Source organism: Erpetoichthys calabaricus, chromosome 15 (assembly GCF_900747795.2).
Source record: "Erpetoichthys calabaricus chromosome 15, fErpCal1.3, whole genome shotgun sequence".
In the NCBI taxonomy this organism is placed as follows: domain Eukaryota; kingdom Metazoa; phylum Chordata; class Cladistia; order Polypteriformes; family Polypteridae; genus Erpetoichthys; species Erpetoichthys calabaricus.
The window spans coordinates 66,370,068-66,395,972 of NC_041408.2; the positions used below are offsets into that span (position 1 = coordinate 66,370,068).

At 35.3% G+C, this 25,905-nt stretch overlaps 1 protein-coding gene across 2 annotated transcripts in view; it reads right to left on the bottom strand.

Moving 5' to 3' along the window:
* The window catches only part of LOC114665599 (apoptosis-stimulating of p53 protein 2-like), a 68,090-nt gene that overhangs the window by 36,579 nt on the left and 5,606 nt on the right, over positions 1-25,905 (bottom strand). Inside the window, exons 2-4 of one of the 2 annotated variants that reach the window (XM_028820193.2) lie at positions 3,384-3,531; positions 2,204-2,317; positions 1,289-1,365 (exon numbers count right to left, since the gene is read on the bottom strand). In XM_028820193.2, coding sequence (XP_028676026.1) covers positions 1,289-1,365; positions 2,204-2,317; positions 3,384-3,531 — 339 coding nt within the window. Of the gene's footprint in view, positions 1-1,284; positions 1,366-2,203; positions 2,318-3,383; positions 3,532-25,905 lie in introns of both variants that reach the window. The other variant, XM_051919309.1, reaches the window with a different exon arrangement.

Here is a 25,905-nt window from a genome sequence, read left to right on the forward strand (position 1 = left end):
TTGTAGTGTCAGATATAACATCTGATCCTGAAGGGCGATAGGTCTTGTTGATAGGCAATTTATTTAATACTCTAAATATCTATGCACTGAACGTTGCTTTTGTCTTTCTGAAGTACAATACTACTGTTCATTATCCACAATCACATCAACATGTGTGCTTATTAGCAAATACGACTTTCAAACACTACATTCAATTTTGGGAAAAAAAAAAAAAACAACAACAACAAGGATTATTTTGTGAGCAGAAACTAGGATAACTACCTTAGAAATGCTACCTTGAAAGTCAATAACAAAAGGCCCGTTGAAGGATAAGGACCTCATTATCATTTTAAAAAATGTTCATTTTACTAGTGTTTAATCTAAATTGATTTTTTCAGGTAAATTTAAGTAGTGAAATTTTTTGTTTTTTTCCACAATGGTTAACATTTTATATGTATATAATTCTATAAAACAATTATGTAAATTAATTATTGAACATGAAAATATTTATATTCATTTAGTAACCTTGTTTTTGTAATTCTGTATTATCTTTGCCAGTACTGAAGTTAGGTACAAGTATCCACACCATCTTACTGAGGTGCAATGCTGATGCGGTCAAACAGAGAGAACCGAATGCTCACTTAGTGTGAACAGACAGAATCTGTGATGTGCTCAACTAACAATGTAGTAAGGATAGCAGATTTTTGATACTGTAGTGCCATATTATTGTCCAACATTAACTGCACCTCTATACAGTGTTTATGTCTAAGTACCTTAATAGGTTGTAAAGAAAGGATAAGTCAATGTTTCAATGTGTTTTTTCCACAATCACAGTACACATTCATTTGCCATGTGAAACTGTGTTCTAAAGTTTTATTTAATTTTTAAAAACAGTGTGCCTATTCATGTAAACCTGAAAGCCAAATTAAAGTAAAATATAGATTTCTGCTGCAGTCATTAAAAATTAAAAATTTTAAATGAGTAAATTTAAAATTTTAATCATAAGACTACGATTAAATATTTTAAACCTTTGTTAAATCAGTAATTCCTTTTACATTCAACTATATCCATAAAAATACATTATTATTCTTCTATGTAAGCCTCATAATTAGTAAAATAATTTGGCAAGAAAAGAATCCAATGAGAAGTCAGTTTAAGAAGAAGAAAAAAACAAAATCAAAAACAAATGCAGGGCAGTTCTCAGACTAGTGGTCATTCAAAAGGATTTAACACTGTTTAATATATCAGGAACACTGATGCTCTGAAAGATTTTTTTTTTTTTTTTTTTTTTTTAAGTAAAACAACTTACTCCATTTTCCATTTTCTTTTCTGCAGTGTTTTTCACACCATTCCTCTTGGCAGACTGATCTTGAGGCCTTGTTACACCTTGTCAATAGAGAAAAATTCCAGAACTGTAAAATCGGTGAAAGTGTGGTTCATAAAACTAATGAATACATGATATTCATCAACTTTCCAAAAAACACTTAAAGAAATTCCTCACATAAAAATGATATTTTTATATGTTACTTAGCCCATGTAGTTTGTAGTTATGGCTGGGGAAAAAATTAATCTCATGTTTTCATCCAGAATGGGAAAACAAATATGATATAATAGAGCCCAATGGTGCCCTGTGTTGTAATGGCAAATGATGTGGAAAAACAAAGGAATAAAGAAGAAAATGTGCAAAATGCATGCATTTTTTGCTAAACTATTACTAAAATATATACATCCAGAAACGTCAGTGCCTCTTGCCTGCATTTATTGGTTTAAGAGTCTTCAATTCAGTTGTGTAATGTGCACCAACTTTGTGGGAAGTATGCACTGAACAATATTTTAACAAAAAATGCGTGTGTATTGCATGTTTAAAGCATATGACTGGATAACTGACATACAGATTATGCATGGACATTTTTCAAATCATTTGCCATTGTAAAGCACTGGTCACTGATTCGTTTTATTATATTACAAACCTTTATCTTTCCGTTGTGCATGAAAACACAAGATTAAACTTTCCTTCTAAATGAAATTCCCCTTGTGTAATACTACAGAATTTGTTAATAATAATTATTATTAAAAGAAAATGACAAATTACTTGTGCATCACAGTTTAAAATTAAAGAATCAAAATGAAGTGATACAAATGACCCGTTCCCCAGTTCTCACCACTCTCCTCAGTCTGCCACAATTTTTTCAAAAACAAGGAAAATTAAAATTTGCAACCTCACCTGATTCTCTGAAAGGTGGTCTTTCATGTCTAAGAAAGAATCTAACTTCTGTTCTCTGCTGACCCCATTTTTGTAGAATATCTCGCATTCTTTCATTATCAGCAATAGCACGCTCTGTTAATACATAAAAAATGTAAATACATGTACATGAACAGTTTTTAAAAACAAAAATGTTTACAGTCATCTAAACTAGAAAATAATGATATTACAATACTAAAATAAAAAGTAGGAATTGTTCAGAATATGACTTTAAGCACATTTATTTATTTATATATATATATATATATATATGTGTGTGTGTGTGTGTGTGTGTTATAAAAAAAAACAAAAAAAAAAAAACATGGCCAGAACAGTGGTCTTTGGCACTGCACAACAGCTCCAGGGATTTAAGTTTGATTTCTTAAAAAAAAGAAAAGAAAAAAAAAAGAGAATTATAGAAGCAAAAGGATTATAAGCAGAATATAGCTTGGCGCTGGGGGCTTCTTAGGGTTGTCATAATTCCACCTTGATAGCCTGCAAGTGAACAGGAAATGTATTCTTACCTCAAGAAAATAGTACAAGGATGTGTGATAAAAACAATTATTTCTAGTTTAGAAAGGATATATGGCATATTTTAGTAAATCAAAAACCTTTGCTGTTGCAAAGTGGATGGAATTGGTAAGTTTTAAGGCTTTTTATTCACCTATGAATCCCTGTACCTTTCAGCCCCATTGTAAATTTTAAAATCTGACAGGGTACTTTTTAAAAGTTATAAATAAAAAAAAAAAAAAAAAAAACAACTTTAGAACACAATTTTTTTTGGAAAGCTAATATATAAAATGATGGTGAAGAAATAACTGATTTGAAAAAATACAGAAATTATTAATTAAACCCTTGTCTACAGCTACTAGAAAAGGACACCTCAGAAACCTATTGTAGACAAATATGTGTTTTAACCAACAATTAGACTCTAGGATACATTAAAAGATAGATTAAATGTGGTCCAACCTGTAGTCACTTCTTAATTTTTTCAGATACCACTTAAACCCTTAAGTACTAGATTAAACAATGATGAAATGAGTTCAACAAGATAAATGAATAAGAATTAAAACAGACACAATTCAATATAAGAAAGGAAAAGCTGACAAAAGACAATTCAACTCTTCTACAAGCCACAGACAGGATTTCAAAGCACTTTTACCTGAACCTCTCCACTTCTCTGCCAAGTAGCATTCAGTTTCTCCAGGTTCCTTGCACAGATCAACCACATCACGGCATGTTGTCTCAGGTGTAATTGGGACCTCTGTAAAATGCTGGTCATTATTACTGAGGTAAACGGTAAGAAACATCTATAATAAAAAAAAGGGGGCAAACAAAGCAATTAATTTTTTCCACACACGTCAAATGAATGATAAAACATCTGACGGGTGGAAAGAAAACAAATACAGTAATTCATACAAATCCCATAATTTACATACAATTTACTTGTAATTTCATTTGTGAATTTCCCATTGGGATTAATAAAGTATCTATCTATCTATCTAGTAAATACTTTACAGTCCTTGCTGAAACTTTCCCCAATTGGGTATTACCTAGGGGTAAAATCCCCTTTCTTATCCATCACAAATGAAATTCAAACCTCAAGGCCCTTAAGAAATTCACAGTGAAGGGGTATAAACTAGGTAGTGGCATGGCTTAAACACAGGACAGAAAGGGTACTAAGCCTGCTAGACAATAAAGCTCTCTTAGCTTTATTGTGACAGTGCAGCTCCATAAATTAATTCTCTGGCAGCTTATTTTATTCCCTCAGATGTTATAGCATGTGGTTTCTCACACTTTTTTTTCTTGTACCCACATTTTGACTTGTAAGCTCCTAACTGTTCATCATCTACATATGCTTCAATTGTAACTAGGCCTGCCATGCAATTGCTGTTTTTAAAAGAAAAAAAAAACTAAATAAAAAAAAAAACACTGGTGATTGATGCTGATCTTGTTTTGATAGTTTCTGGGAAATTAATTTTCATGTTCAAGCCATATCCTGGCAAAGAAAGGTACAAGTAGTTAGGAAATAAGCTGCTGGCGAATGTTTAAATGTGGTGGTTTTATGATTCACTTCTCACCCCCACCCTTTTACGACTGTCGGTCAGGCAGGTTTGTGATTTAAACCATGACTAATTTCAACCATTAAAAAGCAACTACAGCAGCTCTCTCTTACTATCTGCAGGTACACTTGTAAACAGTGGCCCTTAACTGCCTTTTTAAATTTTTTATTTGTTTCCTCTCCTACTGATGTTTATGCCTTACATTTTAGATCCCTTTGAAAACAGTAGGCTCATATAGGAAGCGAACAGTTTTAAAATGTAATGCTTGCATTTTGCTAGACATAATTAAATTTGGACAATTCTAAATTACTTTACATACTGTATCTAAAACTTAATTTTGACTAGTCAGAACTGCAGATGAAGTTGATGTTGTTAAAACTGGTTAAGGGCGGCATTTCTACATTTAAGATATACTTATTCAAATACATTGAAATATTTGATGGACTTAAAGTGGAGAAGAACAAACAAACTATAATTGCCTTTACTACGCTATTGGCACGTAGACTTATCTTGCTCAACTGGAAGAATCCTAACTCTCCTCTTTTAAGTCAGTGGGTAACTGATGTTGTATATTATTTGAAATTGAAAAAAATCAAATTCTCACTTAGAGGATCTGTGCAGAACTTTTTCAAAACCTGGTATGATCTAATAATAACATTCTAGAATAAGCTTTTAAAGCACAGAGGAAGCAGATTCTCTACCCTTTTCTTTTTCTTCTCTATTTATCTTTATTCACTTATTAATTCATCTATTTACTTATTTTTACTAGCTTTTAAGTTTTACTCTGCTGACCATGCTCTCTTTCTCAGGGGTGGGGGTTGATTTGTTTTTGATCCTATTTTTGTAAAAAAATGATCTATTTGTATGGAATGTTGCGTGATTTCAATAAAATCTATAAAATTATATATATATATATATATATATATATATATTTATTTGTTAAAGCTTTGTAATAATGAGTTGTTTTATGTTTTTCTCATTTGGTTTTGTGTTTAGGATATTTTTTCCCCAAACAGTCAAAATGTAATAATGGATACCTTGATAGAAGTCTATGGTAAAAGTCTGAGTGTTATTACAGACATCTACCGTTCAGATTGACAGGTCAAAATGAAACTTATGAATAAAAATAATTTTGGCTATTCAAAATATAAAATGTACAGTATATATCAAAAATTGGTATTATCATGAGACATTAAAGGTGTCAAAGATACTTCAACTTTAAAGATGTTTATCCCACTCAAGAAATAGGTCCTGTTTATACTGAAGAACTGCTTTTATTATTCTATCCTGTGTAACAAAACATGTCATAATAACTATAAAATGTTATTTTTGTCTATGTTGATAACATTAACTACAGCTGGCAAATTTGTGCTTTCATTTTACTAGGTCGCCCTTCTTCTTTCAGCTGCTCCCGTTAGGAGTCGCCATATTGAATCATCTTCCATATCTTGCTGTCCTCTATCACAATGTCCATAAACGTTCTCTTAGGCATTCCTCTTTTCATCTTGTCTGACAACTCTGTCCTTAGCATCTTTCTCCCAATATCCCAGGCATCTCTCTTTTACAGATGTCCAAACCAGTGCAATCTCACCTCTCTGATTTTGTCTCCCAACCATCCAACCTGAGCTGACCCTCTAATGTACTAGTTCCTAATCCTGTCCATCCTCGTCACACCCAATGCAAATCTTAACAACTTTAACTCTGACACCTCCAGCTCTGTCTCCTGTTTTTTGGTCATTGCTATCATCTCCAAACTATACAACATAGCTAGTCTCACTACCATCTTGTAGACCTTCCCTTTCACTCTTGCTGGTACCCGTCTATCACAAATCACTCCTGACACTCTTCTCCAGCCACTCCAGCCTGCCTGCACTCTCTGTCACCTCACGTCCACACTCCCCATTACACTGTACTGTTGATCCCAAGTACTTAAACTCACCCACCTTTTCCAACTCTACTTCTTGCATCCTTACCATTTCTCTGACTTCCCTCTCATTCACACAAATGTATTCTGCCCTGTTCCTACTGAACTTCATTCCTCTTTTCTAGAACACATCACCACCTCTCCAGAGTCTCCTCGACCTGCTCCCTACTCTCGCTACAGATCACAATGTCATCCGCAAACATCATAGTCCATGGGGACTGATGTCTAATCTCACCTGTTAACCTGTCCAACCCCACTGCAAATAGGAAAGGTCTCAGAGCTGATCCCTGATGTAATCCAACCACTACTTTGAATGCATTCATCATTCCTACACCAGACCTCACCACTGTCACACTTCCCTTGTGCATATCCTGTACATATTTCTCTGCCACTCCCGACTTCCTCATACAGTACCACAACTCCTTTCTAGGCGCCCTGTCAAATACTTTCTCTAACTCCACAAAGACACAATGCAACTCCTTCTGGATTTCTCTATACTTCAATAACACCCTCAGAGCAGACATCACATCTGTAGTTCTCTTTTCTATCATGAAACCATACTGCTGTTCACTAATCATCACCTCCCTTCTTAACCTAGCTTCCATATTCTTCCTCATAACTTTCTACTGTGGCATCAATTTTATCCTTCTGTATTTACTACAGTTCAGCACATCTCCCTTATTCTTAAAAAAAATAAATAAATCGGTACTAGTACACTTCTTCACTCCTTAGGCATCCTCTCACTTTCCTAGATTGCATAAAACAATCTGGTCAACAACTCCACTACCGCCTCTCCTAAGCTCCAGTGCCATCTCTCCTAAATACATCCATACTTCCACAGGTATATCATCTGAACTAATAGCCTTTCCATTCTTCATCCTCTTTATACCTGTCCATACTTCCTCCTTGCTAATCTATTGCACTTCCTGACTCACTATTTCCCCATTATTCAACCTACTCTCTGTCACATTCTCTTCATTCATTAGCCTCTCAAAGTACTTTTTCCATCTGCTCAAACCACTCTCCTCGCTTGTGAATATGTTTCTTTATCCTTTATCACCCTAACCCGATGTACATCTTTCCCAGCTTGGTCCCTCGTCTAGCCAATTGGTACAGGTCCTGTTCTCCCTCCTTACTGTCCAACCTCTCATACAACTCATCATACGCCTTTTCTTTAGCCTTCGTCGCCTCTCTCTTCACCTTACGCCTTATCTCCTTGTACTTTCTGTATCTTTCTGACTATCCCACTATACTTCTTTGACAACCTCTTCCTTTGTATATTCTGCTGTACTTCCCCTATTCCACCAACAGGTTTCCTTATCCTCCTTCCTCTGTCCAGATGCAACACCAAGCATACTTCTAGCCGTTACCCTTACTACTTCTGCTGTAGTTGCCAATGTCCATCCTTTTCACAAAATCCACTACCATCTGACCTACTGCATTGCTCTCCTTGACATTATACTTACCCATCTCCTCTGTTCCCTTCACAACATGTCCACTGAAATCTGCTTCAAACAGTACTCTCTCTCCCTTGGGTACACTCTCTACCACTTCCTCTAACTCACTCCAGAAATCTTCTTTCTCATTAATCGTACACCAAACTTGTGGGGCATATGCACTAACAACATTCATCATAACACCTTCAATTTCCAGCTTCAAAATCATCACTCTGTCCGACATTCTTTTCACCTCCAAAACACTCTTGACATACTGCTCTTCAGGATAATCCCTGCCCCATTTCTCCTTCCATCCACAACATGGTAGAACAATTCGAACCTGCCTCCAATACACCTGGCCTTACTCTTACTCCCCCTTCCTTCTGGTCTCTTGCACACAAAATATATCGATCTTCATTCTCTTCATCATATCAGCTAACTCTACCCCCTTACCAGCCATACTGTCAACATTCAAAGTTCCTATCCTCACTTCCACTGTCTTTATCTTACTCTTCTACCCCTGCCTCTGGACACGCCTTCCCCCTCTTCTTCTCTGACCAACATTAGCCCAATTTCCGCCAGTACCCTTTTGGCTAACAGTACTGGTGGCGGCCGTTGTTAACCTGGACCTCCACCGATCCGGTATGGAAATCTGTATTGTTTTTCTTATATTGATCTTGCTAAATTTTACACCACCGTTTCTGACGTAAGGCTCCACATTTATCTAGGCTTGGGAATGACAAGAAGAAACACACTGAAAGTATGATAAGTTGTAGCATTGCTTTAAAGAAAACAATCAAAAACTACTGGAACATTTACATTCACACACATTACATATGCAAAACATTTACGCCTTACTTTAGAGCATAAAAAATATTTTGATAATGTATCTAGAAAAACTAGCCTGCTATATTACACTAAAACAAATGTAATCATTCTGTCCAACTATACAAATGAAATATCACAAAGATTACGACACTGCCAACTGTAAGCAAATGCGCATTTTCCCATGATTACATCATTGTATAAGCCTTCAGATGCAAATGCTTATACTTCCAAATTTTAAAAAAATGCAAATTATCAACAGCTGTAGCCAAAGTTTACCTTCCTTGCTTGCTCACAATTTATTTGTGCAAAAAATGTAATGCAGATGACTGTCTTGGTCAATTTCTTTTAACATTTTCAAAACAAACAGCACTGTTTCTCAGAAAGTTTAAATTTTGCTTTTATTATAATAATACAACTATGGGAACAGTACATTTTTCATCTTATCTTTTGCGATTCCTTCTTCTGCCTGCAATATCACTTACTGATAGTATTAAAATTTAAAACACCAACTTCAGCTCTGCAAGATTAAGGAGGAATACAAAAGCAAACATTTTTATTTTTGTTATGCTTATCACATTTTCTTTAGTTTATTTCTGCCCGTCAATAAGTTAATAAGTTTACAGATTTCCAAGCTTTTTTGAAGTTTGATTTCTGAATGACTTTCCTTGAATTATATGAACAATTACAGTAAGGCTCTCCAGAATGCTTATTTTTGATAGGACAGCAAGGTAAGTATAGTAGGAGCTGGTTATAATTACAAATGTCACTGTCCATGTGAAATCTGCACATTCTTTCCAAGTCACTATGGATTTTTATTTGCTTAGCTTGATTTCCATTTATATTTTAAAGATAAGCTTGTTATGCAATCTGAAAAATGTAAAGGGGTTCAATATGGTTGACTGTGTTAAGTACATGTGTGTCTATACAAACTAGAACAGTAGTTTTTAGACTTTATGAGTGTCCCCCTTGGCTAGTAGAGTTTCAAACTTCAGTGGAAAATGCCACAGACTGGTCACATACCTTTCCTACCTTTTATGGACTGCCAATTTGAAATTACTATGCTAAAATACATGCCTTGCAGAATCACAAAAATTTTCTACAGACTGATGCCAGTCAGAGGACCAGCAGTTAGGAAACACTACCATAGAATAAGATAGCATTTAAACTAGGACTGTTTTTGCCTTTGGAAACCTATATTGGTTGGTTGGGATTACGACATCCTTGTAATGAATAAAGCAGGTTCAGAAAAATGAAGAATGTTTGAGTGAACACAATGTGACACCAGGTTTCAAATATTTTAGATGTGATTGTAATGAAACACAAGACAAATATTAATGTCTATAAGTTTAAAGGAATACTCCACCCAAAAATGCTACTTTTTGTATGTAACTCATTTCACCCATTCCCCCATTCCACAATCAGGTTTCCTTATCTTCCTTTCTCTGTCCAGATATCACACCAAGCATCCTTCTAGCAGTCACTCTTACTACTTCTGCTGTAGTCACCCAGTTATCTGGCAACTCTTCACTGTCTCCCGGTGCCTGTCTTCATGTAGATCAGAGATAAACATTTCTGAGTTAACAGCTGGATCAACAGCAAACAATATCAAAAAGAGCATGGGAAAAAAAAACAAAACCTCACGTTACTCATGTCACATAATCCACAGGGCATGTCATCTAGATATATGCTCACAACATCACAAATGTGTATTGTATTTTTACTAAAATATTGTTAAATAAAACCACTTTTGGAAAATGGTCTTGTGAATGAAAATGGAAACCTTCCTCCATGCCTCATTTATTGGTCAAGAGTTGAGCCCTGTAAGAGCTTATTCAATCGCTAACATATATCAACAAAAATCATGCGATGAAAGACATGTAAAAATATACTTCTTTTATAAAGAAAAGAGAACGAAAATATCATCAGGATGAGAATATTTCTAGTACTTGTGCACATCCTAAATGTTTCAACAAGGGTCTATAATTCAAATGCACATTTGTGTCCGAGTGTGTTCCATTCTTGTTCATAGGGATGTTTTCCAGAAGTGGTTTAATTAACAATATTTTAATAAAAACACATGGGTCTGGGATATTGTGAACATATGATTCGCCAACTTAACATGTGAATTGTAAAACACGAATTACGTGAGACTTTTTGTATGGACTTTTTGATACTGTTAGTGTTGTCCAGTATTGGTCACTATAGAACCTATTATACTTTGTGATCTCTATTCTGAATGAAAATGTGAGATTAAAAATGTTACCAGCCACCAATACAAACTACATGGTAGTTTCAATAACATAAAAAATATATCAATTTTGGGTGGAGTACTGTTTTTCTTTAAGAGCTGTGAGAACAATTGTATATGAACATTTTCATGACAAATTGAGATAACATTTTTAATGTACTCTTAGTTAAATTTTAAGGAAACCTATCAAATATAAAATGAATAATACAAACTCTGGCAAAACATTTTTGAATACAGCAAAACAGCAAATTAAACATAAACCTACTAAATTGCAATTATCAGGATGTAACCAATTTTGCTACTCTCACACTTTCTTTTTCTACTTTACAAGATCTTTAGTTTGGAAAGGTATGGGAGATCCATTCTTCTCAATACAACCTTTGGCCTCACTTGCTCTCTTCCACTTCCAATGTTATTTCACCGCACTTCTTCATGAAGTCATTGTTCTCTTTTCATTCCAAATACCAAAACCAGTTTGACCCATTTCTCCTCACCACACTATAAGTTAGCCTCTGCGGATCACTCCCTTTTTCAAAAATTAGTGTTGTTTAATTTATATTACTGTTTAGTAATATTTACAAACAATGCTACAAAATCATTAATTTTTACAGTATCATTAAAACCTAATTTTTCATGGGATATATTTAATTTTGGCAGGAGGTCTGGTTACATAAATGTAAAATGTTTCTGGTAAGCCCCGCTACCTAGCCCCCCCCCCCCCCCCCCCCCTCTATTTATCACACTTGCTACATTTAAACTAAATCATTTAGTGTTTAGTATGAAAGAACAGGGTTGTAATGCCTCATATTGCACACTATTTAGACATTTTCAGAGAAATATAAAAAAAAATAGTTTTTTAAAAAAAAAAAAATGCATTAATTTAATTTTCACATGTTAACAAAAAGCACAGAACCGACTTTACAAGATGGTATTAAAAATGTCTCTAGCATTCAGGAATAGTAACTTTCAGTGGAGTGGTTAAATGCTAATTTTACTTTCTGGAAAAGACTATTTCTAACCATATTCTGATAATTAAAAATTTTCCTTTGTACTGCTCTAGTAAATAATCCTCTTGTGTAATCTGCTTTTGATGTCTGGCAAAAAAAAAAAAAAATCTACTTACGGCTTCCCTTCCACATGTTGTTCATGCAATTACATCTGCTCTGCTGTATACAAACCTGTAATCATTGAGCCACTATAACAGCTAAAAATGTGCAGATTAAGGGCACGGTCTGAATTACTTGTATGTTCCAATCAGCTGAGTTTATTTACCAAAAGGGGAATCAACTGTTTGTAACTATAGTATCAGAAGGAACAAAAAATATTTCCAATATCTCAACTGCATATGACACAGTCAATGTTATCACTATGCTTAGCAACAGATAATTTACTCTCCTGGGATTTCCAGAAGAAAGCTCAACTTGTTGAAATTCAGAAAGTCATACTTTATTGCAGTACATTCAGTAATGAATGGACTGGGCAGTACTCAGTAATCATCACAGTAGCTGTCCCATTCCATTCCTTGGGGAGAGTCAAAATACTGCTTTGCAGACTTGCAATTCCAGCATTAAAGTGTAAATGATGTTTACCGGATGGGGTGGAGATATGAAACAAACAAACACATAATTAGAAGAAAACTTTAGATAAACATTTCTAACTTATTATATGTAATTTTCTCATATTCAAAATTTAAAAAAAAACCTACATTCAGTCAGTAGGAGTGTTAACCAAACTAATGGATGTTGCATAAACATTCTTAATATAAAAAATATGTGATTTGGAATTTAAAAGTAGGATTTATCCATCTGTATACTTGCAGTTATATGCATTAAGCACCAGAAAATATTTGTATTAAAGAAAAATGTTTTAAAAAAGTGTTTTCCAAGCCAAATAAACCACAATGATTTCCTGATTAAATCAGAAATTTTTGTTTTAATGTATATAGCAACAGTGTCCTCCATAATGTTTGAAATGGTGTGACCAAAATGTATCCAAATACCTGTAAACTGAAATCTGCAATGTATACTTTAATCACATCTGAATTGCTTGATTTGTAATTTTAAACTGGAGCAGAGGTCTAGAAAAAAAAAAAAAAAGTATCTTTGTCCCAAACATTATGGAGGGCACAGTATATCTTTATTACACGTCTTTGTTTCCTTGTAAATGTTTCACAGACATCTTAGTTCTATCTATTAATAATAATAAATGTGTATATCACACTTTCATAGGGTAAAAACCTAAACCAGAAAAATTACACACAAGGTTGGAAATCAGCCAGGACAGCCAGTTTAGGGGTGTTATACCTATGTTTATAGGATGAAGGAGCACCACCCTGAGAGAGACAGAAGAAAAAAAAAAAAAAAACTTTCAAAGGTAGAACATGCAAAATCCATAGACAGTGACTAAAGTTATTTAAGCTCAGCTTCCCAGAAGTGTCAAGTTGTAGTGCTGACCCCTGCGCCACAATGCTTTGTGAAGGTCAGTCTATTAGCAATAAAAATGTATACACACGAACTGCTCACACAAATTTCTGTTGTCATTTGTTATTGCTGAATTTTAACAAAACATTAAAAAAAAGCAAAATGAACATGTTTTTAAGAGTTTATTTTGATAAGTACCTAAAATGCATGCACACACAAAATCTAAGAAAATGTGACTTAGACCTCTTCACTTACCTTGCAAAATAACATTCAAAGAGATTACTGGCTTTTGACAATAAAATGCTCTAAAATATATGAATTAAAGTATCATTTTGTGAAAAAGTTACTGTAAATAATAGATTTTAGGTGGTTCTATACAAAAGGTTATAAAACGGAAGTGATTATGTTATTCCTTTTAATAAAATTATTTTTGTAAACTGACTATATTTAATTAGACGCTGACAAGTTATTCAGAAATGTGTACATTTTCAAGTTTAAGACTGACAATCCGAAATAGAAATTGTGATTCAATTCTGCCTAGTTCATCTTTATAACAAATTCTCGCTCACTCTCTCAACCAAAGCTACTTTAATCTTTACTAGCATTTACAATAAATATTTTGCAAACTGAATTGTGGGGTCAAGAAATGAAGGTCATTTAACATTTCAGTGTTTCTCACAACTTTAATGTAAACAAGTTTATGTCTTGGAGTAAAAGGTCTCCTCTAAATAAATCAAATATCTAGGCATGTTCAGAAACATTCTGAAAATGCCAACAACTTAAGAGATCGTTTCAAATTAAACTAAAGAGGTGATAACATATTGTATACCAGGACTAGAAATGTACTTTTCAAAATTCAAATTGCTGATTTATGGAAGCGATTACTTGACAAATAATGCAGTACATTTTAAAATTTCTAGTCTATAAATCACTAAAAAAAGGAAGACCGATTACCCATTTTGCAAATATCTTAATGTATAAAGAAAATGAACTTTAGAACAGGGTGGCACGGTGGCGTAGTTGTAGCGCTGCTGCCTCGCAGTAAGGAGACCTGGGTTTGCTTCCCGGTTCCTCCCTGCGTGGAATTTGCACATTCTCCCTGTGTCTGCTCCGGTTTCCTCCCAAAGTCCAAAGATAGAAAGACATGCAGGTTAGGTGTATTGGCGATCCTAAATTGTCCCTAGTGTGTGCTTGGTGTGTGTCCTGCGGTGGACTGGCACCCTGCCCGGAATTTGTTCCTGCCTTGTGCCCTGTGTTGGCTGGGATTAGCTCCAGCAAACCCCCATGACCCTGTGTTAGGATATAGCGGGTTGGAAAATGACTGACTGACTAACTTTAGAACAGGGAACTTATGTTGTATTTCCTAGTAAGACCAGAGGCAAATTGACTGCGGACAAATGAATTGGTAACCATAATAGACATCTTGTACAGTATATCTGTTTTCATATGTTTCCAAACTGTATTTTCTTCCTCCATTAAATTAATATATTTCTATATTTGAAACTCTGCCCCTATGACTACTGTCTTCTCAATCTCAGCTAAATGCACAAACACATTACTTTTAAACAAGATAAATATATCAAAAGCCACCGGTATAAATGATTACTTTTATGAAGGTGCCCATTCTTTTTTGAAGATAATTTAAATCTTTGAAAAAATGATCTACAGTTGGATAAAAGCAAACCTATTAACAAAAAGTTTATAATTGTCTAGAAGAAAATGAAGGAGTGAAGGATAACACTTTTATGTTATCCACTCAATTAAATGGATTTCCCTACAAAACAGAGAGCTGCAGCTTCTGTTCAATTAATTCTTTTTAAATTGTTAGTCCATTTTATTATTGCATATTCGGAACAACTTGACTTAATCTGATTTATAAGGGTGCAATCATGGGAATTATTCATCTCAAAAACATTGTGAAACAGGATGCATAGAATAATCAAAAGTATGGATATGTGCCACTTGTAGGGCCAACTTCACAAAGTTGATTTCCATTTTGTTTCATAGCCATACAATATCAATTAGCAGTATTGATTTTCTGTATTCATTTACTGATTAGTTCAAGTTAATTCAAGGTAAACATAAATCGGAAAATACTTCAGGTGAAGAAATAGGTTTTGGTTAAAATAAGCATACAGTATATGGGAATCAATTGGATAGTAAACAGAATTTGCAAGTATTTATTCTTAAACCTCAAATTACTAATTAGCTTTTTTTGGGATAATTTTATTCTAAACATTTGACTAAGCATATGGGAGATAACAGAATGCTGCCTGTACCCCCAACCCATTTTTATGCAAGTGAATACACAGCTTTTGCGCAGTACATTTCAAAATGTGTTTCTACCTGGCATAAGGTAAATATGTTAATTAGTTATGATCCATGACTGCCTCCAGAATCAATAGTATTGCATTAGTTCCCATAAATGCATCACATCAGTCTGCATAACCATAAAAAAAATTCTGCTTGACAGAAGTAATACAAGTTAAAAGCCCTAAATAAAACCAGTATAGAACTTCTGCTTGTTACACATATTGAAAATAATAAATAACTACTATACATTACACTAGAAGGAAAAGAGAGGGCATTCTGTTGCATATGATGTAATGCACAATTTGCTATAAAATTTGTTTTTGTCATCTGCCAAATGCTAACATAATAGTCAATTGTCTTCTTACAAGGATTAACCAATGAACATCACAATTTCTCTTTTTTGCAAAATACAATCACTGTACCAGGGAGAGAAAGAGATACACAACAGAACTGTGAATCCTATCAAAACAAACTCAATTTTGAGTCTGTGAAATTCAAGAATAGAAAGCAAGACAATCAACCATTAACAATAAACAATGAAAAATAACCTGACTTATAAATTGTTTTTTTCCATTTGGTATTTTAACATGCATTTATCCACAATACAATTCTGTATATAGTAAATCCTTAACCAAATATGCAATGGAATTATATAAATTTAATAGTTGCATTATGTACTATACAAGTTCATCTTTATTAAAAAATATTTTCTGTTGAACTTGATCACTGGCACTGTGCATGAAGTAATCACATTATGAAACTAACAGTATGAACCTAAGAAATTACAAAACTCAGTCCCGACTCTCCCATTACCTACATAAACAATTTTGTAGGAAAGAGCAAAAACTGTGTAAGTTAAAGACCAGTCCTTTGAGGTGCACACACTTGCAAGCAGCAATAGTTTGTCTCATGAAAATTAGGGCTACAACAATGAATCAATGTGCTTCATAATAATTGATAACGAATATATTTGCCGAGAAATTTTATTTTTGATCATTTACACTGTTAAATCTTATGTACAGCACATCACTTTTATTTCATGGTTTTTGTGGTTTCATGAGTAGATGTTTAATCTCAAATTAATAAATTGGGTGGCTTGCAAAACACCTGAATCAGCTACATGTAATGTAAACTTGGAAGACTAGCAGTTTTTGTGTTGATCCCTCTATAGAACACCTATTCATGATGAAACATTTGAAACTCCAAAAACTCTACGTGTTAAGTTGGGTTAACTGTAAAATACATGCAAAATTTAAAGAACATTTACTCAGCTGTTTAAGAGTAATGCAAGGTTTCTGTGGTGTTGGCCCTCCCATTAGAACTTCCCAATGAAACACTTGCAACTCCACAAACCCTATATCCATCCATCCATTATCCAACCCGCTATATCCTAACTACAGGGTCACAGGGACGAACCCTACATTTTAAAATTAAATGAACAATATTCCATGAAAGTTTTTTTTTTTTTTTTTTTTTTGAGCAGTGGACATTTGTGTTTGTCCCCCTCCTCCATCAGACCATATTCACTTAACTTAAACCCACCACACTATCTTAGTTATTTTCAATTTATCACTAATATGAATATGAATTTCCCCTTGGGATTAATAAAGTATCTATTTATGTAATAGAGAATGCAGCCTAAACTGCAAACAGAATTAAAATTTATCATCAGCTTACCTTTGCAAAATCACAAGCAGTACTGCTACCTATGAATATTGCTCTTTTACTATTAGGTTAGGCCTGACAAGTTTTACAGTGTATTCTAGGTATTTTATGAGAACTCACTTGTATTTTGAGCCAATGTAACTTTCATGTTTTAGTAGTTGGTACACTGATCTGTTTAATAGTTATAGGATATAGTATTGGTGTTGATGTATTGCCCTTGTGTTTGTAGCCGGTTTCATAGGTAAATGGGCAATACAGCATAAAATGCATATCAAGGTATAATTATGCATTGTTAACATCAAAAATTAAATCTCAAATGAATTTCTTTTCGTAAGTTCAACAAAACCTTCTTAAAAAGGAACAAAAGACTGGGATAGTAAATGTTTAATCCCCTACAGTTACAAAATCCTATAAACTGTTTGTTAGCTGTGTTGTTTTTGTTTTAAGTATTACTAAAGTTTCATATTGAACTAAAGCAGAAGTTGAACATTAAGTTTTTTTTTAAATTTGCAAAACTAAAACGATACAAAAACATACAGACATGAATATAATGTGTAAGTAAGCAGCACTTCAAATAAAATGCTTAGAAACATAAATATGTAATACAGTGGAACCTCGGTTTACGAGTGTTTTGCAAGACGAGCAAAAATTTTTAATAAATTGTCACTTGATAAACGAGCGAGGTCTTGCAGTACGAGTAGTATGTACTGTATACGCTTTGCTGAGCGTCATGTGATCACAACTGAGCCGATGGTTCTTCTCTCTCTCTCTCTCTCTCACTGCGGGCAATCGTCTCCTATTCTCCATCTGAGTCGGCGTGCCTCACTCATATATTCAACATCCGTATGAGTGTATAGTGTTTACTACAGCATTAGCATTGTGACTGTGTGCGCGCTTGTGTGTGTGTGTGCTGTGACGTGCGAGTCCCCGTCTTGCACCCTAAAACACGAAGCCGAGTCTCAGTACTTTAACAACACAAGCTTTATTCAGCTTGAAACAGCAACAGCACGGTTATTTATACACAGACACAGCAGTCAGGCAGGGCCCTGCACATTTATAATGTTCCTTGTTTCTTGTATCACCCATTGACGGCAGGCGCTTATAGCATGTCCGCGATCTTTTCGGATTTGCTTTTATGGAGAACTGCTACAGCGTTGGGAGACTGCGATTGCTTTGGGACGCTCTTCCGCGTGTCATCCAGTTGGGTGCAATCCCACAAGAGTTTAGAAACTCACTCACACCAGCCATGATTCTTTTCAAAGGTAAAGTGCAAGTTAATTTGTTTTATGTATTTTTACTTTATATTTTGTATTAATCATTTTTATATGAATAGTTTTGGGTTGTGGAACAAATCATCTGAGTTTCCATTATTTCTTATGGGGAAATTCACTTTGATATACGAGTGCTTTGGACTACCTGCACGTTTCCGGAACAAATTATGCTCGCAAACCGAGGTTCCACTGTACTTATTTGAAGAAAATAGACTTACAAACATAAGGTTAAAAAGTATTGCAACACATTGATGTAGTAACTCCATGTAATTAAATGATTGCTTATAATGGACTGTGATTCAGATTTAACAATGGAGAATGCAAGGTAAAGAATTTGAGCAAAATACAGAAGCATTAATCCTGAATTGGCATTTCAAACTCATACAAAACCTCTCTGCAAATTAGGTCATTTTCATTTTAGGAGTATCTCGCACAACCTCCTGTCCTGCATTATCCTGCTGCAAAAGTTCTTATTCAAGCTTTTACTACTTGACATTTGGACAACGGTTATGTTCTTTAAATTGGTCGTCCCAAGCACCTATTTCATAATCTTGAGATGGCTCAAATTTTGGCAGTTCATTATTTATACACACACATATTCACAACAGAGTGCTTGCAATTAACAAATACAGCCTTAGGGCTCGTTTATACTTCATGCTCAGAACGCATACGTGCTCGGATCATGGCTGCCACGCGTTCCCAGCGTTCATTTGATGTGTCCTCTGAGCAGGTCCTCAGAAATTAACGCGACGCGTGCGCTAGTTGCAGTACCAGCAAAAAGTCGGGAGGCGCAGTGTGCTTAAAGTTGGAATGTGACGTCAGAGTCTTTGTTTACCATCTACATGTGACAGAAAGCTGCTTTGCGGATCTTACGAGATCGGTGTGCGCGCTTCAATGTTTGATGTGGTGAAGCAAAATGCCGACATACAGATATATTCGTGGTGCTTTTATATTCAAGCATCACATATTCCCGGTTGTAATGACACGATACATTTTAAAAGTCTCACATACCGTCTTCTGTGCCGTCTTTTTTTCTAGGGCTTCCTCCAGTCCTGACAGCAGCGGATCGCCAGCAATAGATCACCACACTGCACACATTAAATGTATGATATTCCAACTCTCTGCACATTTAGAATCCTTAGATTTATACTTGATATCACTTTCATAATGAAATGCATTAAAGTATGTATGTATCATTTTACAGATAAATCGGTAATTTTGTTTAAATAATGAATACTCTTAATAATTACACACATGGGAGTGACACGGTGGCGGAGTGTTAGCACTGCTGTGTTGCAGGGAGTCATGTTGCTGATATTCCCTGCCTGGAGTTTACATGTTTTCCTGCTGGGTTTCCTTTCAAAGATATGCAGATTTGGTTACACTAAAATGACGCTAGTGTATGTGAGTGCTTGTATTCACCTTTGGATGAGTTGATGCCTCGTCCAGGGATTGTTTCTGCCTTGTGCACAATACTCGCTGAAATGGACAAATCCCTGGACTGATGGATTTAATCATTAAACATCCTTTTCAGAGATATTGCGGTAAGATGTCATCGGAATTTAATGGGTGTTCCAGGCAATTCACAACACAGCGAAGCCAAACCTGTTCTCACCGTGATAATATCTCGCACTGCCACCTGGTGGATTCCTTCATATTTACGTAAGGTATGTGTGCAAGTACAAACAGTACAATGCTTGAGTAGCAGGAGCGTCCTCTGCAGCATGCGTTGCGTGAAGTATAAATCCGCCCTAAAATCTTATAGCTATTTTTAAGGGTTTTTATGGCAGTTCACCAGCCTATTCAGCAGATTAAATTTCGCCTTTAATGGGATGATACTTATCTTTTGCACATTCCACCTTGTATCTACAAAATTTTGGAAGCCCATACCTTTAATTGCTTTGCCCCAAAACATTGTATATATTTTTTTGGAAACTTCAATTACAAAAATTCAATCACATGATTTGTTAAAATCTAGACTTAAGTCCTAATTATTTAACAAAACATTTAAATAGTCTCTACAACTTTGATATATTTATGTATAATAATTTCTGTCAATGTGTTCTGCCTATTTGTGAATTTCCCATTGGGATTAATAAAGTATCTATCTATCTATCTATCTATTCCTGTTCTATTAACTTATTTAAAATTGTTCTCCATGCTTTTACACATATTCTAATTGAATTTACTCTTTATATATTTTGTGCCTTATATACCTTTGTGCAAAAAGTCACTTAAATAAAATCCTTCAATCCTAACTTTTCCAGTCATTACAATGAACAACTTTGACATGTTTACATCATGCTCTGTGATAACATGCTTGTCATTTTTCTTTCAATCCTCAAGCCTCCATCACGTTCCATATTTTGCATTCACTTTAATTTTAGGTATACTATCATCATTGGCAAAAATTGCCACCTGACATATGTAGAAATTAGTTTTCTGCTTGTGGTCCAACTTTTTAAATTCAAACCATTTTCTGAGAAGGACACCTATGTGATTTTACTGACTTTACTTCCCTAACATGGGTCTGAATAGATGCCCGAAACATCACAAATCAAGAACACTGAAACTATCAAATTTCCATTTAATTGGCCAGATGAACACGTTTAGAATTACATGACTATACCTAAAATATAATAGGTCAAGAATACAAATTCCCCAAACCAATTTTGGAACAAATCTGAGAGCACAATCTATGTAAACATTAAAGACACTTCTCTTATTGGTATAAACATAGCAAAATCCATATTGTGACACTAGTTTACTATTTTACAGCATCTATACCCGTAAGAGCATCCCACAACTAAGCAGTCCAGTTTATGAAGGAGAGCACTTGCATATTCAGACATGAGGCATTAGAGTGAGAGGCGGTAAACAGAATCACATTAGATAGAACTGGAGTAATAAATGTTGTGTAGCACAAATAGTGACAATTATACATGTTAAATTACTTCTATTACACATAATTTTGGGAGCATTTTTACCATTTGCCTCCATTTATTTCCGAAGCTGCATGTAACCTGGACCAGTTCCTTTTATATGCCACTTTTAAGAGCTGGGCTGAGAGACACTATATGGCTCTGATCTTCTTATATAATATGCTACCATGGCTGTTTGTTTGTCTGTCCAGGATTTTAAATCACCTGTAACTCGCAAACCGTTTGAACGATTGACCTGAAATTTGGTACACATATACTACGTGACGTCTGCTATCCGCTTTCAGGGTGATGATTGACCTCCAAGGTTATTAATCTTTTTATTTTATTGTAGAATCAACTCTCAGCAGGGAGGCGGTGTGGCGTACCCCACCACCTTCGTGGTCACTTCCCCTACCTCTTCATATCTTAAATCATTCTTGAGGCAGCTTGAAGACTTAAGTGCCAGCTCATGTGAAAAATTAAGGAAAACGTACTAAGTATGTACAACACAAACACTAACTTAATCAGTTTTAATGTGAAAAGATGCCAATGACAGAGGAGAAGAAGCAGGCCGCTAGGGTGGAGAAAAGAAGAGCTGCTTAGGAGGCAGCAAGTGCATCAACTGCTGAGCAAACGAATGTTAAACGTACAGAGAAAGAAGATGAAAACTAGGAAACGCTCAAGTCAAGTGTATTCACTGCACGCTATCATGCAGTGAGCCATTACTGGTACAGAATAATATTAGACATGTATATGCTATATAACAGCATTTTCCCCCAAGTCCAGATACAAATTCTTAATTAGATTGAGATCCAAGACATTTTCCAACTATTTCTCTGTGGCTTTGGCATTATGCTTGGGGTCATTGTCATGTTGGAAAACAAATCTCCCAAGGTATGGGTTTCTTGAGGAATGCTTTAGGTTTTCCTCCAGGAATTCCCTACATTCATGTTACTCTTCATCAAAAACCTCACAGAGCCTGCTGTAGAGATGCAGTCCCACAACATGGTGCTGTCATCACCTTGCTTCACGGTGGGGATGATGTGTTTTTGATACTGTGCAGTGTTTAGCTTATGCCAAACATTGTATTTTTTGTTTGATGTCCAAAAAATCTAAATTTTGGTCTTATCAGACCATAATACCTACTTCCAGCTGATTTCAGTTTTCCACGTGCCTTCTGGCAAAATATAGTTGAGATATGTTAACAGTAGCTTCCTCTTTGCAACTCTCCTATAAAGCTGCGACGGATGAGACTCTGCATACAACACCTCTTGCCTGGGTGAGTCACTTGGCCACTGTAGCGTACAACTCCTTCAGTGTTCTCATTGGTCTCCTTCACTAGTTTTCTTCTTGCGCACTCAGTTTTTTTAGATGGCCATGCTCTAGGCAGATATACAACTGTGCCATCTACTTCTTAATAATTGATTTAAATAGCTTCTAAGGGATACTTAGTGATGTGGAGATTTTCTCGTCTCTATCCCCTGACTTTTGCTTTTCAATTACCTTTTCACAGATTTGGAGTGTTCTTTTGTTTTCCTTGTCTAGTTTAGGCCACAATATTAACTTCGACTTTCCAGGTACAGCTGCATTTATACTACAGTCAGTGGACACCCCTTGACTACAGGTGAGTTATCTCCACTAAACTAATTATGTGACTTTTAAAACCAATTGGCTGCACAAATGATGATTTACATGGTTTGCATTCAATAGGTGAATACTTACATGATGAATTATTTAGTATTTTATATTTGTAATCAATTTAGATCACATCAAAGAGATCGGTTTTCACTTTGACAGTTACAGTAAGAAATAGTTTTACAACCCCAAATCAGAAAAAGTTGGGACAGTGTGGAAAATGTGAATAAAAAAAGAAAAAAGCAAGTTATAAATTCTCCTCAAATATTATTTCATTGCAGACAGTATGAACACAAAATAATTCATGTTTTTTTTGTCAACATCATTTGATTTGTAAATAAATATCCATTCTTGCCATTCAGGCTTGCAACACATTTCAAAAAAAGTTGGGACAGTACAGCATTTACCACTTTGTACAGTTCCCCTGTCTTTTAACAACACTTAAAAGACGTTTAGGCATTGAAGAAATCAAGTGACTAAGTGTTGCAGGTGTTAGTTTGTCCCATTCTTCCTGCAAACAATGTTTTAGGTGCGCAACAGTATGGGGTCTTCGTTGACGCATTTTTCGTTTCAAAAAGGGCCAAACATTCTCTATAGGAGACAAATCAGGGCTGCAGGCAGGCCAGTCAAGCATCCGCACCCTCTTCTTACGCAGCCATGCCTTTGTTATGCGCGCAGTATGTGATTTGGCATTGTCTTGCTGAAATAAGCATGGGCGTCCCTGGAAAAGACGTCGTCTTGAAGGCAGCATTTGTTCCTCCAAAACTGAGATATACTTCTCAGCATTGATGGTGCCATCGCAGAAGTGCAAGTTACCTTTGCCGAAGGCACTGACACAACCCCATACCATGACAGACCCTGGCTTTTGGACTTGTATCTGGTAACAGTCTGGATGGTCCTTTAACTCTTTGGTCCGCAGCACACGGCGTCCATTTCTTCCAAAAAAGATGTGAAAAACCGATTAGTCTGACCACAATACACATTTCCACTGCACAATGGACCATCCCAGATGCCTCCGAGCCCAGAGAAGTCGACGGCACTTCTGGACACTATTTATGTAGGGCTTCCTTTTGGCACAGTACAGTTTTAGCTGGCATTTCCTAATGTAACTACATACTGTAGTGCTTGAGAGTGACTTCCTGAAGTAGTCCTGAGCCCACGCAGTTATATCATTTATTGATGAATGACGGTTTTTAATGCAGTGCCGTCTGAGGGCTCAGAGATCACGGCCATTCAGTTTAGGCTTGCGCCCTTGGCCTTTGCGCACGGTAATTTCTCCAGATTCCCTGATTCTTTTCACTATGTTATGCACTGTAGAGGGAGAAATGCCCAAATCTCTTCCTATCTGTCTTTGAGAAACGTTTTTCTTCATCATTTCAAAGATTTTTGCCCGCACTTGGTGGCAAAGTGGCGATCCTCTGCCCATCTTTGCTACTAAAGGAGTAGGCCTTTCCTCGATGCTGCTTTTGTACCAAATCATGATTGCAATCACCTGTTAACATCACCAGTTTCAAATCACATCATTATTTAGTTATTATACCTCATTACTACCCCTTAATTGCCCCCATCCCAACTTTTTTTGGAATGTGTTGCAAGCCTGAATGGCAAGAATGGATATTTATTTACAAATCAAATGATGTTGACAAAACATGAATTATTTTGTGTTCACACTGTCTGCAATGAAATAAAATTTGAGGAGAATTTATAACTTGCTTTTTTCTTTTTTTATTCACATTTTCCACACTGTCCCAACTTTTTCTGATTTGGGGTTGTATGTTAATCAGTGTCAGAAAAGCCTAATTAAATCCACTGCGATTCCATGTTTGTAATATTAAGCGTTTAAAAACGTCCAAGGGGGAAACAGCGCAGCAACACTCCATGTTGAGCAAGAAGCACACCTACTGGGTCATTTGCAGGGCTCCATCACACAGCCAAGCAAAAAAAGGAGTGCATTGCATATAATCCAGTAACAGAAAAATATTAATAATGTGTCAGTTTAGTTTCATCCAGCTATCTGCTATAGAAATGCAGAAACAGAGTGGACAATGTCCATACCGCAAATGTGGGGCTCATGTCAGAGATGAAAAAAGGGACATGATTGTAGTTCTGTAGAATTTTTGCACAACACCGTGTTGTCTATTAAACAACTATATTCTGTATTATTACTCCATCAAAAATAAGAATTGAGGAGGAGCAGTGGGTGGTGGCTTGAAAAATAAGAATTTGGCTACACTTAGGTTTACTATACTATACTATAAATTCAACATACCCCTGCTCAGTTTTTTTTTTGACAATAATAAGACTGATAGATTGATAAAATATGACAACAAGACACAGCTTATGGTAAAATATGGACAAAAAAAGGCAAAAATGAGAAAAAACAAACACTGGACATTTTGAGGAGCATATTAGTGGGGAAAAGTTTAGTTAACTATAGGCAATGAAAATCTCATACAGAAGGAAAGAACTGAACTATGAAAGTAGTTCCGTATTAGAAGCTTTATCAGTACAGAAACGTCTCACTTAGGCGTAATAATGATGAAAAAAATATGATATAAAACGATCACAATAATTTCCAAAAAGTACATTATGAAAGGAAAAATTGTATACTATATATACAGCTTCATTCCTACTTAATTCTGTGGCAGACAGTATGAAAAAAATAAGTGTTAAAGTAGTATGATGGTGGGAAATTTAAATAAGATGGGGCAGGTGACAGACCATTAGATACCTTGGGCTGAATGTCATCACATCAAATCTGTGACTTATTCTATGATGCCATATGTTCCCAACCTTCATAGAAGAACACTAGAACTATTACTCAGCTATAAACTGTCAGCCTTGAAGGAGCAGAACCCTTGACCAGATACTGAAAACTGGTAGCAGACATCATTAGCTGTAACACAATTAGTTACAGCCAGATTATTCCCAAATGAGAAGACAGGTAATTGTTTTCACCT